The sequence below is a fragment of the Dendronephthya gigantea genome, unplaced genomic scaffold (genome assembly GCF_004324835.1).
Source record: "Dendronephthya gigantea isolate DGI-Jeju-01 unplaced genomic scaffold, DenGig_1.0 000088F, whole genome shotgun sequence".
In the NCBI taxonomy this organism is placed as follows: domain Eukaryota; kingdom Metazoa; phylum Cnidaria; class Anthozoa; order Malacalcyonacea; family Nephtheidae; genus Dendronephthya; species Dendronephthya gigantea.
Window position 1 is genome coordinate 240480 of NW_021163098.1, and position 18262 is coordinate 258741.

At 36.8% G+C, this 18262-nt stretch overlaps 1 protein-coding gene across 2 annotated transcripts; it reads left to right on the top strand.

Annotated features, from left to right (window-relative positions):
- The first annotated feature begins 2660 nt into the window (after positions 1–2660).
- On the top strand, positions 2661–17754 carry LOC114533218 (sushi domain-containing protein 2-like). 2 transcript variants are annotated; one of them, XM_028554717.1, is made up of 17 exons: positions 2661–2827; positions 3969–4256; positions 5096–5206; positions 5567–5732; positions 6178–6429; positions 6647–6884; positions 7434–7642; positions 9647–9791; positions 11029–11258; positions 11441–11655; positions 12353–12566; positions 13357–13482; positions 13778–14044; positions 14521–14670; positions 15357–15506; positions 16339–16491; positions 17055–17754. In XM_028554717.1, the coding sequence occupies exons 1-17, from the start codon at positions 2684–2686 to the stop codon at positions 17222–17224; spliced, it is 3228 nt and encodes a 1075-aa protein (XP_028410518.1). In that variant the 5' UTR covers positions 2661–2683; the 3' UTR covers positions 17225–17754. The 2 variants fall into 2 exon arrangements, with proteins under 2 accessions (XP_028410518.1, XP_028410519.1); XM_028554718.1 differs by having other exon boundaries at positions 16342–16491.
- Positions 17755–18262: the final 508 nt, after the last annotated feature.

The following is an 18262-nucleotide window of genomic DNA, read 5'->3' on the forward strand; positions in this document are numbered from 1 at the left end:
ATAAGTTGGCCTCGTATAAGAAAAGGGCTATAACTATAGCGTAGCAAAGCTGCAGGTTATAATTATATGCACGGTGAACCTATTACGTGTTATAATTAAAATTTAATTATGATTTCAAAGATAATTGTGCATAATTCATTAAATGTAACAAGGAGAAAACATTTGCGCGGATTGTTGCTTGCTTATCACGATCGGTCCTTATCCACTAGTGCATCAATCACTGAATTTATGTTTAACATATATATTCGCGGAAGGCGAGTTTAATGTCACACGGGGAAAATATTTTCCGATTACATTGAATTTGCGAAAAATAATTTGGTCTCGTAAGAGGAGGGATATAGGGTCGCGAATTAAGCTGCAGATTATATTTTCATACAGGGAACCATATCATTACGGTGTTAATTTTCAAATGATTTGAAAGATAATTTATCATAATTTATATAACAGGGAGAAAACATTTACGCGCGTTGTTGTTGCTCTATATCGTGATACCAGTGTCTTGTCAGTCCATCAATCAGTGAATTTATGTTTAAACAATATTCGCGGAAGGCGAGGTAAATATCGCTGAATAAAAGCGAGACGAAGTGGAGGTTTTTATTCAGGTATAGGTTTATGACAATGGTGATTATTTAAAAAAAAAATGCGTTGTGGAAAATACATTTTTTATAACCGTAAACAACTGATTTCGATAATCAAAATAAAACGATAATATAGCGCGAAAAAAATACAGTTTGACAGCGTATTTACTATGAAATAAATCTAGGGCATTTTCTTCGCTTCTTCAAAGTGCACTACGCTTAAAATGCATTTTATCTTCTAAAGGAAACGAGATTCGTGTTTTTCATTATTTATAATTTAATTATTTATCGAAGGCAATTTATTCAGTTAAATTACAGTATATGAACAGACATGTCTGAAGGCTGGCGCATACTGTTTCACTTTGCACGCACAAACATGCAACTCGTGACAATTTTGATCTACAGGTTTCCTAGTCTCAAATTGAGGACCAAATTGAGATATTTTGTCATTCGTGCTCAATTTTGCTGCAAATGACAAACTATCTCAATCAGTTTTTCCTCCCAAAGACTTGAAGCACGTGTAGGTCATGATTGTCACGAGTGCATGGCATGCGCGTATCCATGGAAAGTGCACCAGTGTGCGCTTACAGGGAGATTAAGCTTAAGGCTTTAGGCCTTTTACCGACGACAAAGTTTTTTCTGACAAGATTTTCTATGACAAGTTTCAATTGGCAATTGCACGTGTGTATGCACAACAAAATTTTCTATGACAAGTTTTTCTTCGACAGTTTTATTTGCTCGTGTGAACGTGCCAACAAGTTTACTTTGACAATTTAGTTTGCAGCCAGCGATGTAATCGTACGGCGGACAACGTGAGCGCGCCATTGCAAAATACTATAGACCGCTGGCCTACCGCATACAAGTGCTCACACTATGCGACAAGTTTTCTTTGTTTACTCATACAGACAAGCAAAATTTGCACTTCTAAATTTTTTTTAAGACAAGTACATTGTTCAAATTCAAGTATACTCGCGATTTTGAACAAGTGTACTTATCATAGAAAAAATTGTCGAAGTTGGGCGTACAGACGAACAATTAAAACTTGCCACATAAAAATTTGTCACAGAAAACTTGCTCGTCTGTAAGAGGCTTTAAGGACACGAAGTCATCGCTGTGTGAACATGCAATATTGAATGTATATAGCTTTAATTGGCGCCGTAAACTTTTTATCAAGTGGCTGGGACAATATTATTGTCTGCCTCTTTGCATGCAGATTTCTAAAATATAAATATAGAATGGTGAACATCAATTCATTTTATTTTGCACGACTTGAAAATAACCTTATAGCCGTGTATAGTTTATACATTGTCGAAAATCTGGGACATTTTAATTTCGCATGCCTAAATTATTTATGGTTTTTTATTATTCAAAACCCGATTTTCTAATACTCTGTATGAAATATTGATGTCGTTGGGGATGTTTCTGCGCCCAAGAGGTTATTACAATATTTAAATGTTTACTGCTGACCACAAACAGCAGGCGTTGTGATTATAGGCCCTATATACTTAAATTAAATTGAACTGGCACGCATATTAGCTTAATATATCAAAAGTACTTCGACAGACCCTGTGATTTCGACAAGTGTGATTTCAAAGCACTCTTTCATAAGTTTGTTTACCCGACATATTGTTACATGGCAAAAAAACACTTTTAATATAATTGAAATTGCTTACATAAACTATCAACATGGTCAGCTGTTCTTTGTTGTAATAAGCTATTGCTTATCTCATTGAGGTCGTTTAAAGACCACATTGATATCTAAGACGCAAGGAATCAGGTCTATTATTAAATATCCTGCATTGTTTTGCTCTGAGTCTTAGAATTCTAATAATTAACATTAGAAAGATATACATGCAACATGTTATTAACCGGTACTAAAATGAAAGTACTTATACGCTGAGTTGATTCGATCAATGTCTACATCTATTTATACCGCTATATTAAATGATTCATGGAATTTAAATTTTTCTCGATGTGTCTGTAGACGTTTCTCTTCAATTCCATAATTAGTTTTCGAAATAAGTAGAAAAAGCGTTCCTCAGAGCTATGCAATGAAGTCGTATTTACTAGTAAATGTTTTTTTGAACATCCTTCAAGTTGTCTATATGCGAGTAGAGCTTGAGGATTTCTATCCTTATGGACCTGACAATGGAGATCTTCAGGCACCGATCAATGATGATGGTAGTACTGGTCGTATAAATATTGGATTTTCGTTTCCTTTTTTCGACGACGATCACGATTCCTTGTTTGTATGTATATTGTATTTATGAAAGTATTTGCTACCCAAGTTTATAATTAATCACAGGAGCAAGGCGTATCTGTCACATGCAATGAAAACTTTATCGGCAAATTAAGTAAATTTGATCGTCTAAAAGAGGGTTCTATATAACTAGGGTTGCATTTGAGCTGAGAATGTCGTGGCCGAGTTCAGTGGCGACGAAAATGGGGGCCAAGGGGAATATAGCTCCCTCAGAAGTAAATGTGGATAAAAATGCATGAGAAATGTGAGCAAACAAGTGACAAAGAAGTCGTCAAGCTGCAACTTACACATTAAAATGAGATGTCATGCATACATCTTTCACACTGCTCATATATGCAAGTTCTCTGCAAGGCGGTTCTCTCTTAGTAGACTATATGGACTTCTAGCTACAAATATTTTTAGGTATATGAAACTAACATAGGTTTCAGTTGATCAAAATTTAAGTTTGAATGGTGTTTAAGGCTAAATAATTTGCCACATGTCTTGTGGATATATGCTTACAACATGGCGTGTATTTAGGTTTTGCCACGTGCCAATTCCTACAGGCAACATGACGTATACAGCCTGAATATTTGAGAGAATACCTCAGTCGTCAGACTATGGCCTTTGCAATAGCTATTGTCTACCTCAGTATGATCTTTGTATAGAGCAAAATTTATATTTAAAAAAACCAGTCCAGTCTCAAAAAATCAATTTCCGTGTACAAAAAAAGTGACCGATGGCTTCGACCAATCAGGACTCGCGTTATATAGCTACATGTTATTTTTATAAAATAATATGAATCTTCAACGTGTGTGCGAGAATAATGAAAATGGCGCCGTCAATAGCGAAGGTTGCAGTGGAACTTTCGGTTTAAGGCGATGATGTGATTAAAATGTATAGGAAATTTTAAGTGGAAGTCAAGTCCGTTCTGCGCATCTGTTCTGCTCATAACAACCTTTCTCATCAAAAATACTAGTTTCTTAATCATGAGGGAGACTAATTCTAAAAAGAGCAAAAGGCCTGTTACGACTTACGCGAGAACGAGGCTAGTCAGGTTTTCTTTTTCACGCCGTCTACCTGTGTCGAAAATATACCACTAGTTTTGCTGGTAAATATTCTTCTTGTTGCGTACAATCTGTCTTTTTCAGGTAAACACGAATGGTGTGATTTCTTTTCTTCGCGAGGTGTCGCAGTACACACCTGATCCTTTTCCACTCTCAAATAACCGTCGTCTGGTCGCGCCATTCTGGGCAGACGTGGATACAAGAAAAGGCGGCGTTGTTTACTACAGAGAAACTCAAGACTTTTCTATTCGCACACGAATCTCTGAGGAAATAAGGAATTTTTTCGTCCGCCAAAGAGGTTTTTTAGCAAAATGGGCTCTGATAGTGACTTGGTTGAACGTTGCTCGCTTCGGAGGACCATCCTCCCCGAATGTAAGAAAAATTGTCTTATTAATAAAGTCATATAGTCAAACAGCTTGCAATTGCACGAGTCATTTCGCAGTTGACGTGCACGGGTCGAGCGGGAACAGCCTTCTGCCCTTTAGCACTGTTTTCCACTGTCGCGTATATGGACGTAAAAGTTTAAAATAATTTAATTAAAATAATTAAAATAATTTAAAATAATAAGTGAGACTTATGAAATCAACGATTGAATAGATGCATAGGGGTGAATTCTGTTGAAGATTTGGTGTGTTTTCTCTGGCATAATATTAATTATACAACAATTTAAAAGGTTTTAAGCTTTTGCGTGCGTGTACGTACGTGCAAAAAACGCGACAGTGGAAAGCAGCCTTTAGAGGGTGTGTAAAAGAAACGCAACATAACCACTAAATATTCGGGTAATTGGCTAACGTTAAAGAAATAATTATAGAAAACTAAAATTTTATGGAGGGTTCTATATAGTAGAGCTCCTCCCCACTCCCTGGATACACTCCGCGGGCCCCGCCCTTCCCTGTGTCCGTAAATGAGTAATTTTCAGTAGCGTATATAGCGTGCCTGATTATTTAGGGGCTGTTTACATCAGCTGGTTATGCCCAAGATACCACTTATAATAATTTTTTTATCATAGTCATGCTACGGTAATACTTTGTTATCAAAAGACTGTAAAGTATTATTTACTGCTAGTGTTTTCGGCTGACTAGTGCGAGAATGGTTATTTATTGCACAGGTTTAACGTACTTACTATAGTACATACCCAATTAAATTGGATTATTAAATTGGAATTCTCATTAAAGTATCTAGATTGGCAAAATACCATTCTTTTTATATAGAACACATTTCAGACTATATTGGCAACAGACGGTGTCAGCTCGTTTTCAATATTTCTCTATAATAAAATCACATGGACTTTTGGTTCTGCAAGCGACAATACAGCAGCCCAGGTAATGAAGAAAATGCATTATTTACTATCATCAATGAAGAATACAACAGGTGAAATATAGATAATATTCACACAGCAATCCAAACAATCAAATGCCAACGCCACTGATTACATTAATTTTATCCAAAGGAACGTGATTACTCTGTTTTGAATTATTACGGAAGTTTTTTTAAGTTTTTAAGGCAAAGCCAATGAAAATGCCCAAATTTTTAACACTTCATGTAAAATGGTAAATAATGTACTCTTGTAAACAAACTTGTTGATTTGTCTAAAGCGAAATCCCTCCTTGTTGTAAGCAAAGGCCCAAAAGCATGCAAAGTTCATGCACTGCTAAAGCTCGATCCCTAATATATCTTTCCAGGCTGGTTTCAATGCAGGTGACGGTATTCGATATTTTAATATCCCAAATTCTCGCACTCCCGCCATTATCAACATTGCCTCGACATCAAATTGTCAAGTGCCAGGGAAATGGATCTTCAAGATCGACGGGGATGAAGTTGTGGATAATGGTTGCACATCAGATGGCGGTAAGAGAAAGTTAACGCTCATATAACATTTATATTTTATTATAACCAGATTCAAATGAGGGTATAAATTATACGCAATAACAGAATAAGGGTATAATAACTAATAACTGATTATTGACCTCGCTTGTTCCGTCTGTACTGTGAAATATCAGACCGAAGCTTTTTAGTATGCAAAAAACCTCGGTCTGATATTTCACAGTACAGACCGCAAACAAGCGAGGCCAATAATCTGTTTATTATATGGCTGAGCTGCATGAGACATCCGGGATACTGGTCCAGATACGGAATATAGGAACCACGGTCCGGATATAGGATTTTACGCACCGCTCGTCAACCAATCAGAATAGAGGATTTTGAAAAGCCATATAATAAAAAAAAACTTTTCTGCTTAATATTTCGTTGCGGCGCTGGAATACACAAAATTTCCCTCGCGGTATTTGTTTAGATTTGGAACTTTCGCCCAGATCAGGGATTGAATTGGGAGGTACTAAAGTGTTTATTGGAGGTCCATGTTATAATCCTGGTGATGAGATTGTGTGTCGATTTAACAAGACTATTAACACAACTGGTGTGATTGTCAGCTCTAAACTTGCGTACTGCATCACTCCTCCATTATATAAAATGTATGGTCGTATGCCAATGGATGTTTCACTAGATGGTGGCATAACGTTCAATCATACTGGTATATTTAGATCAAGTGAGTGAAGAAAACTGATTTTATAACAGGCAGAGATATAACTAACTCTTTTTTACAGCTTTTATAATACAAATACCCAACTTTCACGGATACGTAATATGGTTAATTTTCACATTTGCAAGGCTTACCAGTCCAGAGCCTTATTAAAGCCAAACATGAAAAAGCTTTGAGTTTTGAACAGTATTTCGAAAATAGCATCGTTCTTTTTTCATTCTAGTTCCCTTGGCTAGAAATCCTCCGGACATAAAAGGACTGGAAGTTGAAAATTGGGCAAACTCCACGAAAACTATCTTGACATGGAACCCGAGTGCAGTCAACTCTACGTACGTTGACATCGAAATATCTGCATTTGACGCTTTCAAATTTTTGCTTCATGATGTTAGTTTGGCTAGCTTTAAAGAAGTTCTTAATTCTGGCAGTTACCATCTTGATTTCAGCGCACATGTCTTCTCGACGTAAGTATATCAGAACAATGAAATCATATGGTAATTATAAACGTGTGCATTTGTTTAGGTACTGATAACAAATGAAAAGACCATTAAGGTACAAGGGCCGGTTGTATCAAGCCCGTTTAGCTTAAAAGGTGGATATGTTCAAAGTAGAATGTAAGTCTATCGTTTTAACATAGACTAACAAGCGAACTAAATACTTTTGCCCTTTTGACTTTTTGACCAAAGATACTGTTTACAACTACCTATTCAGTGCATAATATTCAAGTTGACTCATTCAAAAGAGTTCTGAGAGTGTTATTTAATTTTGACTTATCCACCGTTTAAGCTAAACAGGCTTGATACAACCGCAGCCCCAGGGCATTGAGGACCGCTTACACTAGCAACTGCTGTGATTTCCGGTGCAATTTTCTTCTTTTGACAGATGGAAACGAGCAAAGAGTTATGAATACTCCGCGTTTATTAATGTTATCTATCCGTAGCTAATGTACAATACTAAACAATACTAAACAATACTAATGTATAATAACACTTATACATATGGTAATTTAACAGGAGAAGGCGGCGAAGAAGTGTGAATACAGCCTCACCAATTGCAATTGTTAAAATAACCCCATCGGCACCCAGAGTCAAACGATTTGGCGTCACTCCTAAAAACGCGATATTCAGCAGTGTTTTTCTAATTACATGGCAGATATTTAATGATATCGAATGTTGGCATTGGTCAGAATTTGAAAATAGTACAGAAATCGCAAAACTGCAAGGTAATTGTCATGCAGGAAATAAAGTACAGCTGTTCTGAACATCGCTTTCAGTAACTGCATGTGGAAAATAATCATTTGGCTTTTTCTGCGTCCATAATTGTTTATTTATTGGCGTGTTCATAGGCATACGGGACAGGGGGGGCAAAATTTCGAGTATAAAAAAAATCTGGCAAAGTTAAGCCGAAAATTCGGGCAAACTGAAAAAAGTTACATAAGCTAAAGTTTTTAAAACCAAATTTTGTAATATATATCACATCTGGCGCTTTGCCAAGTTTATTGTTACAAATCTGGTAAAAGTTAAAACTCGGGCGACTCGTTGTATGATTGGAAAATTCGGGCGACCCTAAAATTGCCCCTCCCAAACGAAGTTCCGCCCGTACGCCTATGTGCGTGTTTTACCAGAGGGAGAGGTGATCGAGATCAATTCGTACTCTATCATCCCATGTACGATCATTTATGATATAAATCAATCTCTGCCATACCCACTAGGCTGTGAAAATAGTAAAAAAAATTAAAATTGGGTATATCAGATTCACTATTTTAAATAATTTTAGTCGTCTGAAAGGACAAAATGTCAATGACATGAATAAACAAAACTACTAGAAATACATGCATGCAGCAACCCCTCGCCATTTTAAACGAAGCAAAATATTTCGTGCGCTACCCAGACCTAACTTTCTACGCTAATATTATGAAATAACTCGTGCAAATTTTTCGAAAACAAAGACAGTCGTAAAGGTGAACAGAAATCACCTGTTTGCCTGCTGCAATACGTTGCAGTTTAAGTCAGTTTTAAACTCTTCTATAGCTAAACCTTCAAAACATCAAAACGGCACAAATAATTATAATAACCATACAAGCACTAAAAGTCGAATGTTGTTTTTCGATTATTTATTTTATTCAATGATTTTAGCAACTATATAAGCTGCAAAGTGATATTTGTTTTATCAAAACTCTGAAGTACACTTTTGAGAACTCTTTTTAAAGTTTAAGCGATGATTTAAAGCCTTAAACGGTCGGTTAGCTCCTTGTAAAACGACATACCAAGCTCGTACTTGTCAAAATAACCAAAATAGACACCTGTCACTTCAAAGATTATAAACTACGAGTCGTTCCTATTTCACCAACTGTTTCTGTACTGTGATGATCATTATTGTTTTACTATTTGACTCCATGATTTCATTTTATATTTTTAAAGAATAGTTTGCAAAATGACGGTTAAAATGCTGACGCTCTCATGCATGCTCTCTTTTTGTCTTAGCCAATCAGCAAGTTGTAGACGACCGTTCTTTCTTCGTTCAAATTTCGCGCATGCGCACAACTACCATGACCATTGAACGTCCATGACATTTGGGCAACTTTGGATTCGCCTATGTTCTGTCAGAATACCGGGTGTAATTCCTAATCTCCGGGCGGGATTAGTACCCACGCACGGCGCTTCGCGCCGGCTCGGGGATAAAGATTCTCATTACTTTGAATGCGTAATCTTATGACCCAAGCTTCGTTTTGTTGGCGAATTGACCTTTTTGGTAATTACGTCACAAGATTTTAACGTCACAACGTTTTAAATTTAGAACCACCTTAAATGAAATGGTTTTCAAGTTTTACTCGAAGAAGGATGTTTTGCATCTTTTGCACATAGTTGTGGGAGTTAAACTTGAAATTCCATCTCATTTAAGGTGGTTTGAAATTTAAAGCGATAATGTTGTGATGTAATTATCATGAGATAATTGACCAGAAACAAAAATATTAGGAATTTCAAAAACTATCATGCAAGATTGGAAATATATGTCTGTCTGTTGAGAATGTTTCCACCATAACACCTGGGACTAATTTTAAAATTAAGTTTCCAAATTAAATTTCAATATGATTTCAATTTTTAGCTGAGACACTTGAAAGAATAAGCACTGCTGCATATCAGTACTTAATATATAAAAATGATATACATCCCCCGCTATATGCTTGATATTCATACATCGCTATATTTATATTATACTCTTACAGAGGAGCTGATTCCATGTCCAACCAGTTTTCGACAAATGTTGGCTGATTCTGGTCAGTTTATCCGAGATTCTGGGATTAAACGAATGCTAAGCGCATATATCTATCATCGCGGTAGTTCAACATGTTTTCGCTCCAGAAACCCAAGGTATGGTAACTACGGTTATAACTTTTAAGCCAGGGGTCGGTTGTATCTAGCCCGTTTAGCTTAAACGGTAGATAAGTTCAAAATAGAATGCAAGTCTATCGTTTTACTCAACCAGTGAACTAAATGCTTTTGACCTTAATAACAAGTACGATTGTACTATAGTGGACCAGGAATTGCGTAACCGAGTTTAATTTCTGAACTGCATTGTATTTATAACAAAGGAGAGGACAATGTATTTCTAATCGTTTGCATTTGCTTATACAGGGTGTCCCAAAAAAACCGAAAACTATTGAAATCACCCATAACAATTTAATTGTTAGAGTTTGAATGCCTAAGCACTCTGTTGGGACCCACAGGTGTGTAAATGTTTGCTATAAGCATTTTTATGCATGCATATGATGCAGTAAAATTTGCTCGTACGCGAAAATGATATTTATTAACAATATTTAAATGTGCATCTCAATCACCATGACCTTCGACATGTCCCCTTTCTCTAGCAACACAAAACATTTAGCATTTTACTGAGTTGCATTAAATCACCACAGGCTAAAATTCGTGCACACGGCATTCAAATTTTAACAAAGTGTGATTTCAATAGTTTTCATTTTTTTGGGACACCCTGTACGTATATAGGCTGAATATTAATGATATGTATATATTATTTGCTGCAAATATATCAAGAATTGCTTGTAACTTGCTTCAAAGGTCAAAAGTAAAAATTCGAACTCCGTCAATCGATGCGGAATATTGCTTAGAATAATTGTGCCAAGTTTCATTCCGATCAAACAAGTAATGATAGAGCCTTAGGGTTTTTTTAAAGAGCGTCGCCCCCTAACAACAACAAGAAGAAGATTTGCAGCGGTTAGGGACCAGTTCCTGGTCCAAAAAGATGCTGTTTACAACTACATATTCAGTGTATACAACACGTCAAGTGTTCAGCAACAGTTGGTGGCTGATGTAATAGAGTATTTTAAGATTGTATCATTCCTTATCAGTTTAATGTATTCAGTTAATAATCTATTTTCCGGATTTCCTTGTTTTCTTTGCCCACAGGATCGGTATATTCTTGATTAATTTATATTTTATGTCATTCCCCGTATTAAAAAACATCGCGACAGTTTACATGCACGGGGATCGTGGGATCGATCTAGGTCGAACTACAGTATGTCAAGTGTAAAAAAATATCGTAGCGTGTTAGTTGTTTTGGAGAATAATATGTCCCATTTTGTTTTCTCAGTCCATCAGGTGCCGGTCAACAATGTTGTTATAATAGTGCAGGTTCATTGGTCGTGGGATCGCCAGGCGGTGGTTCTTTCGATAAGAAATCACCGGATGAGGATTTCTGGGGGCATATGGGACTCGATGTCCTTCCTTGGTTTGCTTGCTGTGGATTCAGTGAAAACTGCAAAAAATATTTTGAGAAACGACCATCTGATGATGGAAAGCGATATGTTCCTCCGCCAATTGGTAAGCTGAGTATTTTAACTGCAAATTTACACATTCGTGCAGTTTAATTGATAGAAAATTTCGCTTGCTGGTTGATGCATGGGCGCTGATGATCATCGCCTTGGGCGACTAATTGTTAAGTAGACGCTTGCTACTATACGATTAATTTTGGATTGATTTGAAAATATCGGACTCTGTTGCAGCGGATACAAGAGGGGATCCACACTTATCCACGTTTGATGGCACATTCTACACATTCAATGGTTACGGTGAATATATTCTTCTACATGTGAACAATGGCACTGATTTTGAGTTTCAAGGAAGAATGAATCCCATCACTGACAATCAAGGAAGCACGACAAAGGCAACAGCGCTTACAGCATTAGTTGCCAAAGCAGCTGAAAGTGATACGGTACAGGTAAGACAACCACGAGAAACCGATGTGAGTTGTCATTTCTCCGTGTTTTCATTCCATCGTATTTTCATTCCATCGTGTTGTCATTCTATCGTGTTGCAATTCCACCATGTTGTCATTTCACCATGTGTGATGTCATTCCACCATGTGTGATGTCATTCCACCATGTGTGTTGTCATTCCATTATGTTTTCATTCCACCATGTGTGTTGCCATTCAACCATATGTGTTGTCATTCCATTATGTTGTCATTTCAACATATTCGTTTCCATTCCACCGTGTGTGTTGCCATTCCACCATGTGTGTTGTCTTTCCACCATGTTTGTTGCCATTCCACCGTGTGTGTTGCCATTCCACGAGGTTGTCAATCCACCATGTGTGTTGCCATTTCACCATGTGTGTTGCCATTTCACCATGTGTGTTGCCATTTCACCATATGTGTTGTCATTTCACCATGTGTGTTGCCATTCCACCGTGTGTGTTCTCATTCCATCGTGTGTGTTCTTATTCCATCGTGTTGTCATTCTACCATTTTATCATTCCACCGCGTTGTCATTCTACCATGCCTTTTTTACAATTGTAAAACATATCTCATTAAAATGGCCTTCACTCTAATTAGAAATGACTCAAATTAACAAAAATTACATGATAACATTGTTGCTTTTATCTCATAGAGCTAAATTATTGTCTTCTGTTCTAAGATCGAGTATAACAAGCGGAGAAAGATAGATGTTCTTGTCAACGGTGATCGAGCAGAATTTGACGAAGAATCAAGATTAGATTATACAGGAGTATTTGTTGTTAAACAGAACCAATCAAAGATAGGCGTCTACTTCGCTTCAGGGGAATCTCTCCATATCACAGTTGTTGAAGAGTTTTTAACCTACCAAATATCAATTCCAGTCAGATACAAAGGTTGGTGGTGGTGGACTAAAAGCAATACTTTAAGTAGATGTTCCAGAGAGCATACTTTGTTATAAATGTTTTCATAAGACAGACTTTTTCATAATAAATTTGAGTCTTTGAATAGTGCATGATATCACTAGCGAGAAACGTTTCTGTGATATTTTCTCGGCAATAATTTACTCCACTTACTTGATTTCAAACAGAAGCGAAATATAATTAACCGTTGGGTGATGATTAAGCTTGGCAAGTAATTTGCATAGGATGTAAGACAGGATTAATCTAATTGTCAATGCAAACAATGCATAATAAAATTATAAATATTCGAAAAAAAAATAGTTTTAATTTTATCTGTTAATTTTTTTCTCAGTTTCGTTTTGCATGCACAATGAATTGTTTCACATTATTTTCAACCTCGAATTTAACTTTGAATTTATTCTAAATAGCAAGGCCCGCAATTGAGAGAGAACCACAAGTCCCCCATCCCATGCAATCAACAAAGGCGTCACCGGAGATCAAAATTATCGGGCTGCATGTATTTTCCGCTCATGCCCCTCTTTTCTCGCCTATTTCCCGCCTATGCCCCTCCTTTTTCCCCCATGCTTCTCCTTTCTCAACCGTACCGAACGAAACTCTTGCATCAGGTTGTTGTTGCTAACTCAACTTGCATTGACTAGCACTAACTCACTAGTCACTAACTCACTTGCATTGCCTCATTAACTTGCATTAACTCACTTGCAAGAGTTATTCCAACGCCCGCTGTCCTGTGGCTAATGTCTTTGGTTAAAATTTGTTTGTTTAGGAAAAACAGCTGGTCTTCTGGGATTTTGGGATGACAGCAAGGATCAAGAATTCTTGTTGCCCAACGGAATTTTCATTCCTACGAACTCAACCTCGCAAACCATTCACAATGAATTTGGTCAGAAATGTATGTTTCAACTTTTAAGCATATGTTTATTGTTCAAATAATAATTTTCATGCTAACGTTAATATACTCAGCCTGCTAGAATACCAGTCTTGTCGGAGCAAGAAGCTTTTTGAACTAATGTTCCCAATGGTGTAGTGGTGAAACAACCCTACTGGTAACGGGAAGTGCGGGTTCCCATTGTGAAATTCAGAGCAAAAAAAATAAAGAACAAGAAAACATTAGTTATTTGTGAACTTTTGATATTTATTCTAACGGTAAGGGCCCAAATGAAATGTAGAATTTGCAACTTCTTCAGGGATTGCTACCCAAGAAAACACTCTGTTCACTTACCATTCTGGGAAGAGTTATTCCAGTTTTGTCAACCTCGGCTTCACTCCTGTCTTTTTGGATGACACGTCGTCGCTGTTCTCCAATTCCACATTCGAAGCGGAAGCCAGGAACCTTTGTGGCGGAAATAAAGAATGTATCTTTGATGTTGCAGTGACTGGAAAGACAAGTGTTGGTGAAGCTACTTTAGAATATTTTAATGAACTAATGCAAAGAACAAATAACTCACGAATCGGTATGAAATTAAAATATGTATAACTGTATTTAAGCTTCTCATAAGTAACATCAAATAGTATAACAACTGCCTAAAATAGACAAAACGCTTCTCGACGTTTCGACCTGAGAGCCTTCGTCAGGTGAGTTAGTAAGTACTATTTAAGGTAGTTTCAGTAAGTACCTGTCTACTTTAGGCAGTTGTTATACCACATTTGATGCTAAGTTGTTTGAAGACGCTGCCACACTGTTCCCTGGTTATATTCTCATATCAATCTACTGACACATATTTAACAACTCTAGTAAAACACAGCAATAAATGCTGTTACAAAATATATGCATGTAAGTACATTATAATTATCCATGCTCTCCTTCCCCTTCGGAGGTTCAATATTAATATTTTTCCAGCACTAAACATGAGCGGGATTTACATAGGGACGGCAGCTCCATATTATGAAGCATGCAGGTTGGCTGTTCAACTTCTATTTTGCATTTCAGTTGCTATTCCTATCTTCTTCGGTTGTGATGGTGTTGAGAATAGTATGAAACAAACAGATTCTTGTGGTGTTTGTGATGGTGATAACTCAACCTGTACAGACTGTGATGGGAATATCAGACCGGGTTTTGTTAACAACGGAACGTGTGCCGGTAAAAATATTTCACCAATATTTATTAATGCTTATAAAAAAAGCACGCCATATCTAGCTTCGTTTCTGGTCCCGCTTTATCCTATTGCTCTCTCAGGTCGTCTCCATGAAATCAAGTTAAACTTATTTATAATTGCATTTTCAACCCAGAGTCGTTTCTTCTTCAGTGTGAAAACGAGCAATATGGTGGCCATCCCTATTCAGCTATTCTCAAATAGGTCTATCCGAAAGTCACAACGATAATCATGTTTTCCTCCCGCCAAAAATTCAAACATATCAGTTTATTTGGATATGTATGTTAGAAGTTACATATCAAATGACGAGGCCAGTTTTGAGTTCTCGAGAAAAACTCTGCGTAAGTTCGCAACAAGCCTCTTTCAATTTCAATCATGAAAAGGTCTTTGCTGAACATTGCTGAAACGGGCCGAAAAAATTACCCAGGCCGGGAGTACAAATTGCCTTATTAATGACTTATTACTACTTATTTTAGCAAAACTACCCCTAATTTCATAGACTCATAGACGCCGCCTAACTACCCCCCCCCCTCTCCCCCGCCAAGTACGCCTATGTTCTTATTATTATCTTTAGTTTAAATGACAGAGTAGATTCGCTTTATAGAACTGATGAAAAGCTCTTAGAAATTCATGAACAATATTTTTTACCTTAAATTTCGTTATTATATCTCAGGCTTTCACGATGGTTGGAGTGAGTGGAGTGCTTGCTTCAAGAGCGGTGACGGGAAAATAAGAACACGAAACCAAACCTGCTCTGTCAAAGGACGTTGTGGTCATTTGGCTGAAAATATACAACGCCAAACGTGCAATGATGAGAATGATGGTAATCGTTTTTCAAATATATTTCATTAATAAATATAATCTTTTTATATAAAGTAATCAAATATTGCCGTTTGGTTACCAAGCGGGATTGCGATATTAATATATTTGTTATGTCAGACTGCAAACTATTTATGCATGATGTTCACGAATGATTGGGCGACAAGACTAAGGAAAGTTTGCTTGTTATATCAGTGACAATCGACTTCTACCCCCTGACGAGAGAAAGAGAGTAAAATTAACTTAGCCTCTTTAGCCTGGAGTAGCCTGAAAGGCCCACAAACACTCGGTTTTTTAGCGAGTAAATTTGATTCTATAAGGAATTTTGAGAGCTATATTATGCCCCAGGCATGTCAAAAGGTGCTATCCTTCAGTAATTATCAAGAATATCATAACTTGATCGAACTATTAAAGTTGCTTTGGAAATTATAAAATTCGTAAAAATCACGTGGCATCGACGACGGACGTGGCGTCGACCATAAGGTCGGCACAGACCCGACGCGTTGCGGCAACGCGACGTGAATTTTCAGTTTTCAGAAGCAAATAAATTCATTTCAGCCGGAAGAAAAGTTTGGAATCTATGGACGCCGGAGTAGTCAAAATGTATTATCGTTAACGGTAACCTACAGGGCCGTAACTAGAACGACAATGGGGGGGTGTTTATTCATATATTCAGTTCTGCCCGGTGGATTTCTTTTGTAAGTGCAATAGCTCACAATGGAAATCCGTCGGGCAGAACTGAATATAATAATAACCCCCCCCCCACAATTATCGTTCTAGTTTCGGCCCTGGAACATTTTTGTATTTTTAACTTTGTTTCAAAACTTTTATTCAAGCAGGCTTTTATGATGGTTGGAGTGAGTGGAGTGCTTGCTTCAAGAACGGTGACGGGAAAATAAGAACCCGAAACCAAACCTGCTCTGTAAAGGGACGTTGTGGTCATTTGGCTGAAAATATACAACGCGAAAACTGCGATGAGGAAGATGATGGTAATCTTAGTTTTTAGTAAATCATCCAAAAATATTAAAATACTCTAATTTACACTTAAGATTAAAAAAATTACAATTTGGTTACCCAAGCCCCAATAATATTTATAGTTCGCGTAAGTTATGCATCCTCGTTCCCAGGGCCTTCAGTTGGGATTGGCCGTTCACTGAAATACTTACATTTCGTAGGGATTTGAATAAGCATAATTTATCATAAAATTTTGCTTAATATTTGCAAAATGCGGGCATCACGTAGAACGGATAATATTGTCGCATTAAAGCATATTGGAATTGTACTATTTCGATACAATTATAAAATATTCCGCCAATTATACATAAATTAGGAAAAATATTGGCTTGAAATAGATCTATTTGGCTTGTTTTGTTTCTAACGTTATAGCGTACGTTATACGTCATAGCCAATTCATCATACTTGAAGCTTGATCTGCATACAATAATTTCTTCAGCATATACTGTACAACTAAATAACCGCTAAATGGTGACAGCCTACCACATATGCATGTGTAGTCTCTACAATAAATATTTTTTCAAAATTTTGTGTTTAGCTGAAAGCAGATCTTCGGTGTTTTATTTTCTTGCTATTGGAGTGCCTATGCTTGTTCTCTTTCTCATGGTATCGGCCGTGGGGTTGTTTTACTGGTCGTTCAAGAAGAGGCAAGAAACAGCTGGCAAACCTGGTGGTGAAATCGATGCTAACACGTATATGATGAGCTAGATGAGGTTAGCCTTGCAGTGAAATACAGGATTGAAGCATTAAAGTTCTTCTATTCGAGTTTAATAGACGTAATCAAAATATATCCAAACAATACTTAGATAAAGTTTCTAAAACATCCTGTTCCGTGCCATTAGTTTCCTTTCGACCTTTCGGTCCTTTCCGGTAACACAACACAACTAAGAACCACCTTAAATGAAATTGACAATCACAACACGTCACAGTCTTACACAACCTGAGCTAGGACAGGCTCATTTGAGTTTTGTACAAAGATGCAAAACAATCTCTTCAACAAATGCATTAAAACGTTTCTCATTTCTCTTTTAATCGTAAGATGCATGTTGAAATAATCGTCAAGCCGAATACGAGCCTAATTAACACTATACCGGCTAATTGGATTGTACACCGATTTATCGTTTAAAATAAAAAAAAATTGAGGAAGGGATTTTTGCTTCATCGAACATAGCTAAGGGCGGATTCCACTTGCAGAGAAATAGGTCGCCAGCGAAATATTTGCATATTTTCTTTAGAATTTTAACAGCATAATACAATTTAGTTCAACTTGACTCTTTAAAATTCAAAAGAAAATATGCAAATATTTCGCTAGCGAGCTATTTCCCTGCAAGTTGAATTCCAATGAGCTTAAAACATAAAATGAGAGAAACGAACGTTCTTTAATACTTTCTTTTAATACTATATTAATTAAAGAGTCCTGAGATGAAAACAGTTGTGACGTGATTAGCGAACGACTTTCATTGATAAATGTAATTTGTAAACCTAAGGCCTAGCTTCCATTTATTCGTAATTGTTGTGAACATGTCAAAGTGGCTGATGTGATAAAATATTTCTATGTGTGTGCAGTCAACGATGACCGGCTTGAATACAGAAATAAAGACAAATTTACATCCGGACTATTCATCATGGGTTAAAAATTAAATGACCTGTTCATGACAATTACGAATAATGGAAACCAGGCTTTACTGCTGTACGGTGAAATACGAACCGCAGGAATACTACGTTCAGATTGGTCTAGTGTATTTA